This window comes from Spea bombifrons, chromosome 1 (assembly GCF_027358695.1).
Source record: "Spea bombifrons isolate aSpeBom1 chromosome 1, aSpeBom1.2.pri, whole genome shotgun sequence".
In the NCBI taxonomy this organism is placed as follows: Eukaryota; Metazoa; Chordata; class Amphibia; order Anura; family Pelobatidae; genus Spea; species Spea bombifrons.
In genome coordinates, this window is record NC_071087.1 from 20,418,192 (window position 1) to 20,438,075 (window position 19,884).

General features: G+C 37.9%; 1 protein-coding gene across 2 annotated transcripts; it reads left to right on the forward strand.

Moving 5' to 3' along the window:
• Positions 1-1,262: 1,262 nt before the first annotated feature.
• Positions 1,263-19,360, forward strand: N4BP2 (NEDD4 binding protein 2). Of its 2 annotated transcripts, none has more exons than XM_053458382.1 (17): positions 1,263-1,309; positions 3,079-3,358; positions 3,491-4,349; positions 5,172-5,296; positions 6,544-6,632; positions 7,013-7,089; positions 8,568-8,720; positions 9,140-11,190; positions 12,360-12,445; positions 12,705-12,750; positions 12,961-13,154; positions 14,117-14,229; positions 14,733-14,856; positions 15,387-15,569; positions 16,397-16,565; positions 17,043-17,166; positions 19,154-19,360. In XM_053458382.1, exons 2-17 carry the CDS (start codon positions 3,139-3,141, stop codon positions 19,242-19,244), a joined length of 4,704 nt encoding a protein of 1,567 aa, XP_053314357.1. In that variant the 5' UTR covers positions 1,263-1,309; positions 3,079-3,138; the 3' UTR covers positions 19,245-19,360. The 2 variants fall into 2 exon arrangements, with proteins under 2 accessions (XP_053314357.1, XP_053314358.1); XM_053458383.1 differs by lacking the exons at positions 1,263-1,309; positions 19,154-19,360 and adding exons at positions 2,307-2,529; positions 18,259-18,590.
• The last annotated feature ends 524 nt before the right edge of the window (positions 19,361-19,884 follow it).

A 19,884-nucleotide genomic window follows, 5' to 3' on the forward strand; every position in this document is an offset into this window, starting at 1 on the left:
TGTTGGGGAGGAGGTGAGGCGGAAGGCAGGGACTGTTTGGTGAGGATGATGTGGCCGTAGCGAGGGTGGTGTGGAGATCTCGAAGGTGAGGAGGATGGATGGTTTTATCAGGCTGCAGGCCGAGGGTAATAGGAGGGCAGTCTATGTTTCTCTTTAAATCGTGTTTAAAGTTGGCATAAGTATGGGAAATTCTGACAGTCGGGGGCAGGGAATTCCATTGAATAGGTGCTGCGCGGGTTAAATCCTCGTTAAAGTACAACAGAGCGGTAATGTACATTGCACAAAGCTTAATCCAGAGTCACATGATCTGCGCGGCAGCCCCGCTGTAACACCGACTTGAGAAAAATTTATATATCAGTGAAAACACGTAACAGAAAGCTGCTGGAGTAAAACGGCACGCTCCGCACGCTCAAATCGAAGAACGGAATTCATTAATTGCCCATAAAGTTTAGGAAAACCAAAGATTCCGTCGCCCTCACATAAAAACATATCAGTTTACTGCCGATAAGAAGCACTCGGTCCGTCTAATCCGCCAGTTATTCCCTCTAGATTGTAAACTCACGTGAGCAGGGCCTGCTGTTTCTCTATGTCATCATGTTATGTCATATACTAATTGTTATGTCCTTTCTTTGTACAGCACTGTGGAATCTGATGGGGAATTACTGTACAGATTTAGCCCCATCATATTCTGTAGCTTTTGAAGATGAATAAAAGATTTCTCAAAAAAAGAAAAAGTGATTTTTTTTTCAACTTCCCATATTTTCTTATTGTAAATTAGATGATATGAAAAAATAATGGTATCTAAAGAAAGCCCTTCATGTCTTGGGGGGGGACAACTTGTGTGGTTTCAACAAATGAGAAGGAAGAAAATTACCGCTAAACAGGAGCACCTCAGAAGTGTTAAACCACGAAGGGTGACAAATAAAAAAACAACACGGTCCTTAAGGGGTTAAACAAGGCTGCAACTTTGAATATTTAGCAAACAACACGTCAGCCTTTAATTTCCATCGTCCTGACACACACAGGATTGTACCCCGCAATACGCCGCCATGTCATTTTGTAGGCAATATGTCCGTTTTTAATACGTCATCCTAAGAAACCTAAACACAGTTGCACTAATTTATCTCCCATCGAAAAACCGGCCGGACGCACCGCATTCACCCAAGATCCTACTGCACCGCTTCTTGCGGCCCCTAGCGGCTGTTGGAGATACTAACATTATAAGTATAATGCGCCGGAAGTGACGTGAACACCACGTGGTTTCACAGGCCCGCCAAGGGCGGAAGTAATCGTCGGAGGGCAGGACAGAGTAAGTGTTTATTATTGTTATTACTATTATTAGTAGTAATGACTCTAGCTTTGCGCCTCTCATTGAGACACCACGTGGAGGCCGGTTGTGTTTAGAAATACAACAAGGTATTGCGTGGGTGAAGTTATCAGACAGGATAAAGCCCGCAGTGTCCCGCTTTATTATGCACGGTATAGGCATTACATGTCATATATGACACATTTGACGCGTGATGCCTGCGGTGTCTCTTGCCATTCTCTAGTCAGGTGGTGGGGGAATGACGTGCTCGCGGTGCGTGTGCCGTAGCCCCGTTCATTAATTTGCACCAGGCTGCCCTTTGGAAGCGTTATCTTCTCTCTTCTTTTAAATGCACTTCCGGTCAAAAGTACTCGGAACCGATTTTTAAACAATACGGACTGTGAAGACACCTGCTGCTCACACAAGTACTTCCTGTTTAGCGTTCCGGACTGTAACGTCTACATTAGTGTATAAAGCAGAGACTATGCATACATTGTACTGGCAGACAGTTATAATAGATTGCGCAGGGCCCTCGACACCTTGTTACTCGGTATACTTCTCGTTATCTCCTGTTTGCCCGTCGTACAGCGCTGTGGAACGTGGCGGTGCTATGTAAATAAATATGCACCACGCATGCAGTGTATGGGGTATAGGAACATCGCGGGCACACTTACTTGAACCAGAGACCCTATGTTTCTCCTGGGCATAGTGGGGAAATATGATTCCACCGATCTTGTATTTTTGCTTTTAATGTAGAGGAAAGGCTTCAAAAGCCATCAGTGTACTGTGTATATTAAATGCACCCCAACACATAACTGGGGGTGTTCTATCAAACACCTATTTGGAACATGGGGTGACGTGGCTTCGTGGGTTGCCATGCCAGCAGAACACCCAATCTCTTTTTCTTTTTTTTTTTTTCTTTTTATTTATTTATTTTTTTAACCATGTTCGGTTCCTTCTGTGAATTGTTCTGGAAATATTTTGTTTAAAAGCTGGGGTCAGTGGCAGTCCATGGCAAAGGCAGTGTTATGTTTTTTGCGTCCTTTTAGGTTTTTCTTCCTTCTCCTTGCCGAACTTTTACAAGAGCTACCAGAAGCAACCAACCAACCAACAATAATGAGGAAATCAACAACAGAACATTTATAAGTTAACAGGGAGGAAAAAATCATGAAGATCCCGAGAACAGGAGGTTAAAATACCTTGGTTTGCGGTACACATATAAGGTGGGTTTTTGATACATATGTATTGCTTGTTTTTTTTTTTAATATGTGAAAACTATTTGACGTGTTTATGTAGCCTGTAAGAAAGATGCCAATCGAGGTCTTATTTTGTCTTACTTACTATGTTGCAAAACTGTGTCCTTTACTGATACATTTTTCATTCCCTATGATTAGTGCCAAACAAGTGAACATGTTTCTTTGGATAGGGTGCAGTTTTTTAAATTCTTATTTACATGTTGTGAATATTTAAATACACATTACTGGTCTTGCTACCTACACCCCCTATTTTATACAAGGTTTTTCATTTTCTTAAGTAAACTTTAATATCATCGTAAAAGTCTACATGCTGCCACAGCTTTTTAGTTCCAACGGAACAAAGAAACTAGCTTACAGCTGTATAAAAATACAAAAGAAACTAGGTAACTATATAAAATCCTTCTTTATATACATGATAACCTCTTCAGGTTAAGCTCAGCATTTGTGATAACTATTAATGTCACTATTGTCTATCAAATATGAATTTACAGTGCTAGGTATTTCTTGTCATTTCAGTTGGTGATGTTGACATCATGAGAGCTGTATAAAAGCCGCCGACATCTTTTAAGTTCTAAAATGCCAAGGAAAAGAAAGGGCTTGGCACTGAGTCCTTTAAGAAAGTCGTTGAGTTCTACATCTGCTGGCCATACCGATCCACCATCTCTGTCTGCTGTGCAATCTCTCCCGCAGGCCATGAGCAATAACAACAACGAGGGGCTGCTTGGCAGCATGTGCGAGATGTTCTCCAACTTAGATCCTACATTGGTCGAAATGGTTCTCTCTGAGTATAAAGAAGGTAAGCTTTTCTTTTTTGCTCTAACATTTGCATAATGGATACTTCATATCTGCAAAACATTTGCTTGGATCTCATACATTCTAATAATAAAAATATTATATATATTTGATGTAAATATTTTTTTTGATCTAGTTGAAGTTGTGATGGACTATCTGTTGGAGCTCTCAACTGCAGCAAAAATGGAAGCTCAGGCTGCGTCCGGTGAAAAGTTTGGATTTGACATGATAGCATCGTTTCTGGATGGTGACCAGGAGAATTTGAATTCTGAAATTGAGGAAGCTCCCATTATGCCTAATACTACAAATGATTCTCAGGCAGGCTTTGGTATGGACACAGAATTATCAAAAGACCTTGATTCCTTGTTGGATGAGGCACTGGATAGATATAATTTAAACAATGAAGGAGATGTGCTTGGCCTTGGAGAGGGTGATATGTTTGATTGTGTTGACTTCCAAGAGCAACTTCAGTCTACCTCACCTGAAAACATCTCATACCCCATGCAGCACACAGAGAGAGAGATTCATCCACCAGGCGACATAGAAAGGGAACATCAGTCCTCTATCCACCTAGACAGTTCTGAAAACAAAATAATTGATCCGGCTACCTTGGAAAACATAACAAGTGCTTCTATAAAGTCACAACATCATTGGAATCCTTTGGCTTCTTCATTTTATCCAGCACCAAGCCCGTCACACAGATTTATCACACCAGTCTCTGCCTTTCCCATGACGTGGCCATGTTCTACTGGTCCAAGAGAAGTTACTCCAGACGCTCACTTTGCTCAAAACGTGCCTTTGTGTAGTTGGAACACTTGGAAAACGAGGCATTTTCCTCCTAACCAACGGAATCCTGATCATCTCAGACCTGAAAGACAGCCTAATCCCGGACCGCAAACCATTCCTCAAAATCAGAAAAAAAATACTCAGTTTGTGGGAAAAGTGCTGATTCTGCTAAGAGGTGCTCCTGGCTCTGGGAAATCTACATTGGCCAGGTACATCAAACTTTTCTCCCATTTAGCAAAATAGATATGTACTTTTTCACATTGTGGCATTACTCAAATTTTAGGGCAGCTTTATGCCTCAATTTTTAAGTTTTATGTAATAGATTATGTGGGGTTATATGTAGTGCTAAAAGCAAATGCTACTTAAAGGGCCAGTAAAAAAAGAATCTCCCAGGAATCCATCACATAAAGTTCTTGTAAAAAATGATATGTAAACATTTTTTATGTTATGATGTCATAGAAAATAAAAAGTATTTTTTAAAAGTGTTGTTTTTACAGGATTAAACATTCATAGAGAGACAAACATGTGCCGAGGTTATCACAGTTGAGCTTTAAATCGTGTTGAGTTGTGATGTCTCAAAACAAAGCAGATTCTAGTGGTTATGTGGATAAAATTCCACATTTATAGATACTTAGGTTTCAGTGTCATTAAAGTTAACATTTATAACTAGTAAAATGGCCAAGAGATTGTTTCAGCAACCATTCCATACCATTTTAGTTATTTCAGTAACTATTTACTTGTGTTCTATTGAATAAAATGGCAAAGCCTCTCAAATACCACAAGTGAATAGTTTTAGAAGTGATCCCTATGTGAAAAAACAAGACATGTATAATAAAGCTAGAAATTAGATCATGATCGCTGTAGCACTTAGTCTGTGAAGCTAATGACGTTACCTAATTTACTATCACAATGCAGGCTTCCTGAGTGTCGTGTTAACCTTTCTCTAAATTACTCCTTCCCGCTCCTAAAAGTTGAGTTTATGTTTTGGCGTTATCTATTTGACTTTTCTGATATTTGGGGTTTTTTTGCAGGATGTTCTTGCAGAAAAATCCAGGCGGCGTTATCCTGAGTACTGATGATTTCTTTTCCCGAGATGGCCCTTACCGCTATGATCCCAGCTGCTTATCAGAGGCTCATGAATGGAATCAGAGACGAGGTAAGACAAGTTATTTCAGGTGCTTTTAAAACTATTGTTAATCGATCACCACGGGTGAACACCATTCCGCTTCAGAACACAAAAGCACATTTGAGGACCGTGCAAACTATGGAGTGTGTCATTTGAGCTTGTGGTCTCCCCCGTCAGCAGGAGCCAGCATCACTAGCTTCTTGCTGACCTATCCGGTGCATTCTCTGCTGGCTGTGTCAGTCATAACACTGCCGGGAACAAAATTAAATGTGAAAAGGTTACCAGAGGGTCTGTCCAGATCCTCCTGAAACCTCTGATGACTGCGATATAATTAAAAAAATAATCAATTTTTTTTTTAAATTGTGTAATGGGGCATTTTGCTCCCTTAGAAATAACCCTATTAAATAAATAAATCAGTTTGGGGTATGATTCTATTGGGGAATGTTGTTGAACATATTTTTTTTTTTTTTTTTTTTTTATCAGTGGGACATAATTGTGGGTGAAATGGCCAAAAATATATATTTTTAATTCTTTGCTGGTTTTTTTTTTTTTTTTTTTTTTGCATTGAATGCATAGTTAATGACAAAAAAGAAGTATAAAGCTTTTCCAAGCTTGTAAAAACATGTAATTTGTGTGGGTACACTAAAAACACAAAAGGGAAATCACGAGTGAACAAAGGTATGCTAAAAATGACAAAAACCCTCTGGTCACTTAGGACAGGGTAAACCTCTATGTCACAAAGGGGTAAAAAAACAACTATTAACTACAACTGTTTTGTTTTTGTTTTTTTTATGTGGCTGGCAAATTTAGGTGTATAACATGCGATTACTAGTGTGTGAAAAAGTGTATGCATATAGCATTATATGGATTTAAATATGGGAAAAATATTTTTCTTTGGGCATTAAATACAGTGCTGCATATAAGAATGTATTTTCTGATTGCCTGGATGCTGCTATTTTTGACAGTCATGTGATATTTGGGGTGACTTTCTCTGCTTTGAGCTGATTCTTGATGGTAACAAGGAGTTTTTTCCTTCATAGACTTTCAAGAGTCAGGGGTTCATCTGGGTGATTAAGACCGATAGATTCTACTATTTACCACTAGGCAGTATGTTAAGAAGTCAGGGTTTTTGTCTAGTAGATTGGTTTAATGTAACAGAGCTAGAACACATACAAATAACCAATACATAATATGTGAAAACTAGAATACAATTAGGTCTCTCCTATGATGAAAGCAGCATGTCACCTCTATTATTATGCTTTCTTGTGTTTTTTCAGCCAAAGAAGCCTTTGAGAATAATGTATCGCCTATCATCATAGACAACACCAACTTACAAGGATGGGAAATGAAGCCCTATGTATCTATGGTCAGATTCCATCTTCTCCCATACATTTGTAGGAGTTTGGTGGTTTATAAAAGCTCTGCTACATATTGCAGAGATCATCTCTATCTGCAAAGATCATCTCGATAAAGTACCGATATATGTGTTACTGTAAAGTTTTTTTTTTTGTTTTTAAAAGTAATGCACTTTTTAATACGTGTTGAAGAGGCAAAACAAATAAGCATCCTAAGACGTTTCCCTCAGTGTTGATCGGCTGCTGTATGGTACATGTATTCATTAAATAAGCTTCATGCAAATAACTTGTAAAAGTTGGCACTAGTACTTCTCCCCAGTAACCGTTATCATTGATATGCTTGGTGTGTCCTGTTTTTAATTTGGTATCCCCATTTTGTGCTTGTAACCAGGCAATGAAACATAAGTACAAAGTCACATTCCGGGAACCAGATACTTGGTGGAAGTTTAAACCAAAAGAACTTGAAAGGTAAGACCCAAGAAATGCAGAATATAGTTTATTCATTTACGTTTTGTGAACAGATGTGATGAAAAACAATGTAATGCCTCCTGATGTATTGAAGGACATTTTATTTTGGGTAACTGGTGTTTCTTCTTTTATTAACTGCAGAACTAGAAAATTGTATAATGGCAATTCATATCCCAGGTACCTCCTTAAATAAATTAAAGGTCTGTGGTTGGTTATTTAGAATGATGTGGGCGCCATGTGATCGTTCTCTCGAGCCATATCAAGTACCATAGCAGAGAGGCAGAATGTCTGTCACAAGAAGGAGGCGCCCTTCTGCTAGCTAGAAACAAAGTAAAAAGTTTGCAAGGGGATCTTCCCTGACCCTCCTGAGACCTCCTCTTGCAGCTTGATCACAAGTACTGCAATCAATAATGCAGGTCAGTGGGGCCTATAAATTCTAAATTAAAAATGTAAAAAATAAACAATGTAAAAATAAAAATATAATACAATTTCAAAATATCGGGGAACCTTCCAGTTCAAAGAAAATGTAAAAAAAATAAACATATTTAAAAAAAAACAAAAAAACTAGGCGCTCATGATGTCACCATAACACCATAAGGGGAACCATCCAGTCCCAAGAAAATGTAAAAAAAAAAGATAAAAATGTGAAAATAGGTGCCCTGGTAGGGATCCTTTTTCTCTAAACTGGTTTAGTATGATGCAGTGCAGCGCTGAGCAGGCTTACGCCATCTTATCATCAGACAACCAACGTCAGATTTTCACATTGGTCAATACCTGCTGGGTCCCCTGTCACAAGTAGTCATGGCTTTTCTGCTGAGGAATGACTAGCGTCTAATCGTTATACCCTGGTGCGTCTAGTTTTCAAAAATATATGGTTTGATGGGGGTAAATTAAATTGGCTTCAAAGATGTCCCAATTAGGACATGGGGCAGTGTAAAAATTCCAAATTGAAAAATGTGCCCCTCCCAAATGTGGCGTTTTAACTCTAAGCAATCCAATGCAAGGGTGGTATCACTGTGATCAGCAGCTGAACACATATTGTGTTGTTTGGCAGTGACAAATACCAAGAGCTTTAATTATTATAATTATATATTATATTCTATTTAATTATACCTGAAATACGTGTAAAAAAAAAACCACCTAAAAACAGAACAATATATAATTTGTGTGGATACACTAAATGCAAAGAAAATCATAGCAAAAATGTTAAAACAGCCATGGTCACGAAGGTTATTACCTTTAAGGGGTTTAGAAAGAACCTTGTGTAACTTATAGCCCTGGGCTTTTGAAAATGTATAAATTATTTGGACCCTAGTGCCTCTATTTTCTTGTAATTTATTATTTGGAATGATCAGGCTTGATTTTACACGTCTGCAAGCCATACGTTTTTTTTCATTGAAATCAGTGCTTTGGATTCATAGAGCTGATTGCTATTTTCTACAGTATATGCTATTCTGTAATCATATTTTTATCTTCAGGCGAAACAGTCATGGTGTAAAGAGAGACAAGATTGCGAGAATGCTGGAACATTATGAACGTGTCACAGTCAATTCCATCCTGAATTTATCACGCCCTAAAATGTCAGAGAAGGCTGATCAGGGTCAAACTATGACACTTACTGATAAAGATGGGTATGCTGAAAATGATTGTCCACCGATTATGAAAGATTTGTAACTAATTGCTGCATTATACACACATTCCTCAAACAGTTGAATGTCACGGGAGGCAAAAGCAGGCACTGATTATTGCCATATAAATCGTTGTTTTTATGTGATTAAACATTCAGAGGAAAGAATAAACTAGATATTAATTTGCTTAACAGAGAGTATAATTAATATTCTACAAACAGCCTAGTTTAAAAAGAGCTACACATCAACATAATCCTGTTTCATGAAGGTATCTCAGATATTGGGCTTAAGCTGTGGTTGTACATTCCTGCTTTTAAGACCCTGTAAGCCTATAATTCATTTCCCATAAGATATTTGATTTCCTTTTTATGTTTGTGGTCTTGTAAAAAGGATTTTAAAAATGCCATCTTATTTGATTGCAGGCAGAAAAAAACAACAAATGTTAATTCTGCAGAGAACACACAAAATGAAACTAATTTAGACTCTGCCCCTCCTGGCATTTCTCAAACCTTCGTTGTACCTGAAGTTTCAAAGCCTCTCTCAGAAATCATCACTGATGCTAAAGCAGAGCCAGCATCCAAAACAGAGTTAAGTATAGAAGAAGCTAAAACATTAAATGAACTCGCGCCAGCTGGAGAGGACATTTGTAGCGGTCACATCATGAACACGTTTGATGAAAGAAGTCTGAGCCAAATGCCCGTTCAAGAACAAATGACGATTAAAGATACGTTTTCATGCGTAGAAGAGTTGTCACTGCTGCCGAATGAAAGCTTAGAGACAGTAAATTTTGTTGGGGATTGGCCCGTAGAACAAACTATGAGTCAAAGAGCTCCACGAACCAGAAAGATCAGGGCAAGTAAGAATCATAAACAGTCAGTCCAGCTGCTTGGTGAAAATGGTAAGAATGCAGACCAAAAACATAATGACGTTATCAAGGAAGGCCCGTTGCAGGGTCAATATGAAAATGCTGGTAGCGGTGTTGGCTATCAAACAGAGACTCACAATGAGATGTGTATCTCCAGCCTGAACATGGCAATAGGCTCTTTAGATGTGGGAAGCCAAACTAGCACTACTTCAGAAACCTTAAAGGGTGAAATTCAAGCATCTCTAAATAAAGAAAAATCTCAAGAACATGTAGTTGATATAATTTCTGAAGTCACAGAAGATGTGAATGAGGTTTCTGAAGACCAACAAAAAGCTGGCATTATAGATGACAAAATAGCCATTTCTTTGTTCAAGTCGGAGAGAAAGCCAAAACAAGCCAAGCGTAATTGTCGGCACTGCAAGTTAGCGCTAACCTTCACAAACTGCTGTCCTAGCTCTCCCAAAGCAGATGAAAACCCATCTACTTGTCAGTCACCAGAGGCAATTGAACCAATTGATTCTGACCCTTGTAAGTATTCTCAAACCGAGCCACATGAATTTGCATTATTATGGAGGATAGAGAAGAAGAACTTTAATGTCCTTGAGTCAACAAAAGTTCTTATAGGAAAACCTGACAGATTTAAGTCAAAACAGCTGGATTCAACTCAAGAAAATATCCCTTACAGAGTTATGCATCACAAAAGTACCTTTGTGGAAGAGGATGAGATAGCCAGTTTAGGTGACCGGGATAGCCTGGATATTCTCTGTAAACTTTTCAAGTCGGTTCCATTTGATGTGCTGAAGGACCTTTTTGAAAGGTGCAATGAAGATGTTTTGTGGGCAACAAATTTGCTGCTTGATTCTGGAGAAAAGTTGCACATAGAAGAAGACTGTCAGACAGAAGACTCTCTGAAACGTGAAGAATCCAAACCAGAATGTTTGGAGAGTTGCTGCCTGTCGGATGAAGTTTTGGAAACGCCTGATAACGCCCATCATGGCTGTGCTATAATGCTGAATAACAGTGATGATGTACCATTGGCTTACAACACCAAACTTGCAGAAGACCATGAAATACTCCAGGAATGTGCTGACTTAATGAATTCCGTTCTGCAGGTGGTGGCAGACGAGAAAAATAATACAAGTGTTTTTTCTGTTAATAACTTAAAAAATATAATGAAAGACTATTCTGAAATAACAAGTGAAAAGAACCTGGAACTGGAATCATCCATGGAAATTCTGCCACTTCAGATGAGAGGGACTTCTGACACAGAACTGGAAAAGCTAGAATTACTAGATCCTTTATCTGACAAAGAAACTTTGAGCGATATCTTGGAACCGACAGATAAAAAGGAGGTAGATGCTCAGGAAATTGAGTTGACGTATGAATCCCAACATGAAATTGACATTCAAAATAAAATTCCATCAGTGGTGAATGATGTACGAGAAGACTCGTCTGATGCTACAAAAGTACTTGAAGATGAGGGAAAAACAAAAAAAAGTGAATTGTTGTCCAAGGAGTCCTTGAAGTTTGACCATCTGGAATTTTCTTTGGCACCAGAACTTGCCTTTCAGCTCAGTGAGTTGTTTGGGCCAGTTGGAATAGATCCAGGTAGATTCCGCCTTACTTCTATGTTTCACGCACCAAATCTGTCCCATTTATATAATGGGCAGTTCTGGGCAAAATGACTTTCTAATGTGAGAACGTTTCAGTAGTGAATACATACATTTAACATTTTGCCCTAGAATTGCTCTTTATAAATAAGACCCAGTAAATTTCCAGGTGTTTTAAAATGACCTACTTACTGACTTTCTTAGCTGTTTTTAACAGAGTGCTCGATTACATTTGTATAGATTCAGCACATTCTGGAGCATTGACAATGTTTAATAGACAATTTAAAATGACAATGTTAACACACGTTAAAACATACTGATACAAGTCCATTGGAAGTATTGTATTACAGATATTTACAGACCTGGTTACTCCTCTGTTTATTTGGTTAGTTTAAAGCAGACTTCAGTACCCTATATGCATTTACAGAATGGTGTTTGTAAATTAAGTTAATCGATATATACATGTATACCACGGGAAAGATCAACATAACTTATTCATTACTATTAACCCTCTTAGTAAGTTGCTGATTGGGTCAAACAGCCTTAGGAAGGGTAGCAAGCGGAAAGAAGATTGTAAGCGCCTTACTTGTTGTTTCTGTAAGTCAACTTGTTATATATAACGTATGTCCTGTTTACCCGTTGTACAGCGCTGTAGAATATGATGGTGCTAATCTACTAGACACTCACCCAGACTCCTCATCATACTGCCTGTTGTAAGCAATAGAATGGCTCAGTTTCAACCACCCAGCCTGACACTTGTCTAATGAATGTCTGTAGAGGAAAGAATTAAGCTTGGTCAGCTCATTGTGGTGTTTGAGCAAATAAAGTCTTCCATACTATCCTATGACTGTCACTGCATTTAGGAATGTGTAGCTTTATTACATATGGTGTAAACTGTAGACCTATCGTACGGCGGAATATGATGACGCTTTATAAACCAATAAATTATTTATTAAATAATTTAACGTCCAGCACAAGTGCCAGTGATGCAACCTGTAAGGCACTGTGGGTAGCGTGCTGCAAATGGCTACTTTTATATATATTGGCTAATTCATGGCAGAAAAGGCTTCCTTGGGAAAATTATTTTATACTTGTTTTGCTTTTGCGACTTATGATACAATGTACACGTTTTTATGTTTTATCCGTTTATTGTTTTGCTTCAAAAAGGTTCGCTAACCATCGAGGATTGTGTGATTCACATAGATTTGAATCTGGCTAAAGCTATCCACAAGAGATGGAAAGAATCGATCATGGTTGGTGGACTATTTTAATTTCTATTCTGGCTTTATTTACTGGCTATATGATCTGTATATGATGGTTCAATAATCTTGACGCGCATATACTCAATTGCCCCACTTGTCCAAATACAAACTGCGCCGGCCTGACCGGTGGCCTGCTGTGGGAGCGCGGTGGCCTGCTGTGGGAGCGCGGTGGCCCATGTGATGTCGCAGCTATTTTTCTTCTTGGTTTTAGGTTTGCATTTATAACGTTAACTAATCTTCTGTCTTTCAGGAGAGACACAGACAAGAAGCATTATCATATCAACTTATTTTTGAAGGTATGTACACTTATAATTATTTTTGCTGAAAGAAATGTCAGGCTTTCCTTGAGTGTTTTGTAGTATTTGTCTGTTTTATATTAAGAAATTTGACTTTCCTACTGTTTAAGTATGATGTTTATGTGCAAATTTTCTATACTCCTTATTCCTGTGTTCCTAATTCTTTCTTGTGTCCACTTTCTATGGAGTTGTAACAGGCTTTTGTTACAGGCAGTGCACCTACTGAACCCTTTGGACTGGAAAACCTCATTCATAAAGATGACACCAGAATTAATGGAAACGCATTTACCAACGAAGCATCAGACTTGTTACCCTTCATGGACCAGTGGAATGCAAGCACCCAGAAAGTATCGTTGCGGCAAATAATGTCAGAAGAAATTGCTTTACAAGCCCAGGAAGACCTGGTATGGACGCTTGTATTTACTGTCGTTATTTGATGCTTTATATTGAATTTATGCTGCGGAACGGCATTGCTAGATATTAAAAATAACCACCATATCTTATTTTCAAAATACGTTACATTAATACATTTTTTTATTTTTAAGCCGACCTCAGCCAACCCATAATGGCAATATTGATTGATTATCGCCACAAAGCCAGCTGGATTTTTACTACTTTTATGATCTGGCACACTAGCCTGTTCTGTAAGTGGTTGTGCCCGCGGCACGGGCTTGTACAGTACGCATTCTATCAGTGTTGAAGCATAGAAGCTAGGATGATGCCAGGCATTTTTTTATGAAATGCTGTTAATTGGTATAGAAAAAAAATGATATGTGAATTGTGCTATGTAGCTCCTACGTTTTGATTGTTGCTCGGAGGGAAACATTACTGTGAACGCCCTCTTGTTATTGCATGGTCAGTCTCTGTGCACTACAATTATTTCTTGGGCTTTTATGCATAGTCTATACTATTTCTCATTTTGGTCGAGGGAAGCATTTTTCTTACACACTTCCTGTAACAAGCATAAAGCTGATTCCAAAGTGAAAATGCTTCCCCCGGTGTCCTTCAGTCTCCTTCAAGGCCTGGAAACTTTCCAATTAATGGTCTGCTTGTACGGGTTTTTAAAAAAAAAAAAAATTTACAAAATGGTGCATTGTAAACTTAATTCTTACTACTCTTTAATAGTCTAAACCCTTCACAGAAATAATCATGTAAAATGTTTTTATTTATGGTGTAGCAGGGAACACTTTATTGTCACGTGACACACAGACTTGCTCTGATTGGTTGTTGCCATTTAAATAAAAAGTGTCTGTCTTAAACTTTGAAAATTGTGTGCTAGAATTTTTGTTTAATACATAAAACTGTGTCAAATGAGCCAATAAGAATCTCTTGTACTTCTAATTCTGTTTTTTTTTTTAATATTTAGAAAAGAGTTTCGCCAAGAAAGAATTGCGCCATAAAACTGAAGGAGAAACAACTATTTGAGAGGTTTCCTTACGTGGAACAAAAACTCCTCATGGACATTTTTAAAGAAAACAAGTAAGACACCACAGTGTCATGTAATGGTTGCACTTTTATTTCTAAAATGCGTCCTTTCAACAGAATTAATAATGTCATAAAAATAGTTTAAAAGTCAACAATGATTCTGTACTTGTATTCCAGCTGGAACAAAATGTTTATATCTAAAAAAAAAAAAACAAAAAAAAAGTTTGAAAGTGGTGTTGTCACCATAGTAACCAATGAGATGGTTAGGTCAGTAGGAACTTTTTATTAAATCCCATTGAAATATAAGCAAAATGCTGCCTCAGACATTTTTAAGTAAATACATTTTATACGTGTAATTAGGTTACTAAAGAAAAAGTATTAAAACCCAATTTAATACTGTCCCTGTTCTATGTCTGAGAACATGCATTCCAGCATGCAAAGGACTTCCGCTTCCAGAGTTACTTTTAATGGGCACATGTTACTGTATACAGAATATTTTTTAGCGGTCCTGTGGGATATCACGGTTGGTTAAGAACAGCTTTTTATCTCGTCTGCAGTTATTCCTTAGAGAAGACCGAGCAGTTCATGTTCTCTGTTCTCGAAGCTGATCCCGTACAAAATGTTATGGCTCAAGGCGTGAAGCAGGCAGCGGCCTCAACTACCGATAAATCGCGAGAAAAGGTAAAACGGACTCTTCGTTCTACCCGTGCACTGATTTCCATTGTCTGTAACAAGCCTTCATTAACATGCGTTAAACCTGGGACTGGGCACACAGGAAGATATCACAGCTTGTCAAAGCAAAGAGCTTGACTGGCGTTCTGGATGTTCGTCCGCAGATTTCCTTTTATGTGACCCCGGTTATAAAATAAGTAGTACATTCCACGTATCCAGTACATACCAAACCACACAGTTTCTCTTCCACGGCCCAGCTTTTCAAACACTTGTTTCCCTAATTGCCAGCTTGTCGATCATCAAGAGGTGCATTCACAGTGCTGACCACCGGCGTGATGTTTATTAAAGGCTCATAGGCCGTTCATAACGGCCTTATTTTTTTCTATAGTTTTTTGTTGGTCTAGTAACTTTTCCCAGATTAACCAGTAACTTTTTACTTTTGTTTGTTTTTTGCTTGTTGTAAAGCCATACCCTTTGTTGTAACATAACTGTATATATATATATATGTTTTGTTCTTTTTTTTTCTTCCACACCCAAAGAAATCCAAAGGAGATAAAGAAACTATTTACGAGCAGTACTACCAAGACTTTGATTCGCCGGAGTATGATGATTTCAGAGCTGAAGCCTTTCTGTATCGTAAGAAGCAGCAGGAGAGCTATAGAAAAGCGGCAGAAGCTCACTCCAGGGGCATGAAGCAAGTGGCAACGTACTATGCACAGCAGGTGTGCTCTTATTCTGTGAATCTATATACATCTATACATCTGTGTAACTGTCATGCCTACTTCTTTCATTGTGTTTTAATATAATATTGAAGCTCCTTCCCTTTATAAAATCATATTATAGAGAATTCAGTAACAACGTGTGGCTAAGCCCATTCTATTTGCATTATTATTATCTTTTGTTTAAATAGCACCAACAATTTATGCAGTACATACATTCAAAGGGTATGACAAAAAATGACAGACCTAAGACAGACATATACATTAGATAAGAGCCCCTGCGCACATGCCGTCAAAGCATCTCTTGGCTTCCAAGCCCTCCAATTAGTTGTTCTTGGCAAAAAGATAAGCACCAGAATGGGGGGAATTACTTATAGAGAATGTAAGAAAGCTGCTTGGGGGCAGATGTCCAGTGCTTCTAAACAACAGTTTGCTTGACCGATCCCCCGAAATGGACATAACTGTCCTTATATTTGCACGCTAACATCACACAGTTATATTTCTGATTTTCTTTTATATTTGTTTGGCCCCACAACCACCTTGTTTAATAAACTCACATCTAAATGAAGTTAGTAACTCTCCTGCAAACTAACATTTCGTGAATAAATACCAGGATCTCACAACATTGTGTTGCTTCTACTTTGAGGACGCAATGCAGTCTGGGGTATTACACAGATAGAGCAGTGCTTTCATTCATACACAATGTATGTGACCTGTCCTACAGCACTTAACAGCTATTCATCAGATTTGTCATATCTTTTGGAGCCTGGAACAGATGACGGTGATGGATCCTTGTATCCAGGATTATATGCATGTTTGTTTTTTAATAGGGTCACCTCTATGGGGAAAAAGTGAAAGAGGAGAATCATAGAGCAGCTGTGCAGATTTTCCAGCGAACGAATGAGTTTCTGCTACCGGAGAATATATTAGATTTGCATGGACTCCATGTTGATGAAGCCATGAAACACTTTCGCCAGGTCCTCCAGGAAAAAATGGAAGGTGGGAAGGATTGGCATTTGCCAATAAAAGCCAGTAACTACAGTGTCTAGACGCCCCGATCAACTGTACTCAATGCCGGATGGGGTGCGTCAAACTCCAGGCTTTAGGAATCACAACAAGACATGTATCTTTAGGATATCCCAGCTTGAGCAAATCAATCAAAGTGGTTAAATAGGTAGCCTGTGTTTAAACCAAAGATTTACCAAAATATTGGTTTGTTTGCAGCCCCCAAGCCCTGGAGTTTGTCACCCTGACTGTAGCATTTTCTCTGCCAAAGTCTTGGTTCTACCCTAATATATTATGTATGCGCTTAGAACCTCTTTTATACAGAATGTTACCATAAGATGCGTATAAACACAGTTTTCCAAGAAAAACCTTTATCGGACTGTCATATTTGCTGTTCACTATTCAGGTTTCGCAGTCCATGTTAAGGCGCATTAAGTGTTTGTTCTAACCTCTGTTATTCCTTTTTATCAGAGTACAAGCAGAATGGGGGCAAATCTCATCTGTCTGTAATAACCGGAAGAGGAAATCATAGCCAGGGAGGAATCCCGCGCATCAAACTAGCTGTCATAGACTACCTCACAAATCACAACTTCAGGTAAACTTTCAGTGCTGGAACGGATACTCAGAATGTTTTACCTGCTCAATGTTTTATCTCCTTTATTCAGATCAACACTGAAGATTATAAATAGACAAACCTACAATGTGTAAAACTGACCTTTACTTGTAAAGTAGAAATTGCCTCTATGTATGTAATATATAGATATAGAGAGATATTTATTTATATATATATATATATATATATATATATATATATATATATATATATATATATAGATAGATATTTCTTTAGATTTATATATATATATATATATATAATTTATATTTAGAAAGATATAGATAGATATGTAAAAGGCAGTTTAAAAATCCACCGCTGGTTTATTTCTTAAGCTACTCTTGTTAAAGGGGGAACTCCCACCATTTGTCATTTCTAACATCAAATTAAAAAAACCTTTTCAAAAATATTTTGCTGGTTGTTTTCAGTTCTAGTTTCTTTGCATAATCTGTTTTCATCCATCTGCATGTTGCAGCTGCCATTTGTATTTGTGTTGTAGCTCTGTTATCTCAGCCCAATTCACTAAACAAAAACCCAGACGCCTTATTACAGTGCTTTACAAAAATCAATAGAATGGATCAGTCTTAATCACCCAGCCTGACACCCTAACTAATGAAAGTCGGTGAAGGAACAGACTTCATTAGAATTACTGTAAAGAATCGGTTCAGTGCGGTGTTTGAGCCAGGAAAGTCGCCCAAAATATCACATGACTGACAGCAATGGCCGCCTCCCAGTCTGCAGATAAAGGACATTTATTGGAAAAAAGATAAAATCAGATTTTTGGTCGGTACTAACCTGTTTCACTTAATGAATCAGGGTGTTTGTCTAGTAGATTTGGCGAAGATAATAGTTATTACAAATGGCTTATATGCAGTTGTCCAAAAATGTTATATTATGCAAAAACTAGAACTGATTTTTTCGCTACCCATTGAGTAGAATGGGATTTCTTCTGCGCATGTCCTTTTCTAATTCCACTAGAGAATGCCTGCACCAATTTGCATGCAGTAAATTTGAATATTTAAGATGGCGACAGCTGTCCAAAGGCTTTAAAATCTGTTTGTGCTCCATTTTCAGATTTCTTGAGATAAGACCAGGTGTCCTGAGTGTTACCCTGAAATAATCCACATCTGGATCAAGATTTATTAAGCGAACAAAATGCTAATCAACACGAACAAATAACTTTACGTTCTCTGCTAAGAGATGCGGATGTTTACACGGATATAAGGGATTTTTATCCAGTTTTATTGAGTTAACGGGTAGTAGTTACAATGTGTATCAAGTGCAAAGTGGTGCAGTCATCATGGCCATCAGTGGAATGTTGTGTGGATTTATCCAATGTCCAGCAGAACTCATCTTTAACCCTTTGTGTTTCAACAGCATAAAAACTGACACAACTAGCATGTTTACTCTGGGGTTACTCAGGCAATGAGATGTATACAAAGTATTATACAGGGCTGTGTGTGTGTGGTATATGTATGTATATATATATATATATATATATATATACACACACACACACGATTTTATTTACTGTTTTCATAATTATGTAATATTTGTGTAGCTCTATTTTACATGTTTTTTTAGCCTGTGTCTGACCAGCGTCATTGCTTCCGTTTCGCTGTGAAGTGCACGTGGTGGTCTCATGTCTTTTGTGCAGATACGGCACTATGCCAATAGTCTATTTGGTGTAGGTTTTATATTCTTCAGGCTTTTATTTGGAGGATTCTGTGAATCTTGTGCATTTTATCTGAAGGGGCAGCTACATGAAACACCCTCTTCTTCACTTATACTGGATTTCTACATTAATGCTCACTTTTCAGATCTGAATTATGTTAAAGGTGCTGTTCCACCTACTCTGCTGAATTTGTGGAACTGAATCATAATTCACATTCTTTGTTCTATGCACAAGAAAAAGGTATGTTGACATCATATCGACAGTGTTTTTTATAATTTTTAAATGTATTGACAGGTTTACTTTAAGCTCATCCTGTTACTACGCAGAATGGAAATGGGGCAGGGTAAGCAGTCCTCTCGCGGTTGCAAGACTACGATTCCCATGATGCTCAAAGATCCAAAACTAGAGGGCATCTGTTACACAGCCCTGTGTTATGCTGTTCAGCTCCATATTAATATGTCACCTAGACTGCTTTCCCTATATATCTTTTTTTATTTTATTTTTTTATCTGTAGTGTTGGTTGGAATTTTTTTACTTTATTTTATTTTGTTTTGATTTTTACTCTTTTTTTTTTTTTATTTTTTTTTATTTTCCGTCATGACTTTTGTTATGATTTGTAAAGCGGCTGAACGGTATGTTTATCACCAGTGATGTTCAAGGGTATTCCCTAGCATCTGAGCTCAGTGCCATAGATAGATGAAGCAATGATTCCTGTTTGGAGAGCTGATTTTGTAATGTAAATAGACATATAAAGAAATCATCTTGCCTGAACCACTACATCTTCTGACCACAGGATAATTTAAATAAAGTCACTAACATTTTACCAATAATTTGTAATTATTCAGGAGGTAATATAGAACAAAAAAACTCTCTTGATTCTCAATAGCTTTAACCGCCTCTGAGTGTTTACTAGCTGTGGAGTCAGCGGTTGCCGCTTTGAAGACAGGCTCTCTTAGTAAGAAATCTAAGCAGTCCTTCATCGTTTACTTAACAATCTTAAAATAATAACTGTCCCAGCATTTTAA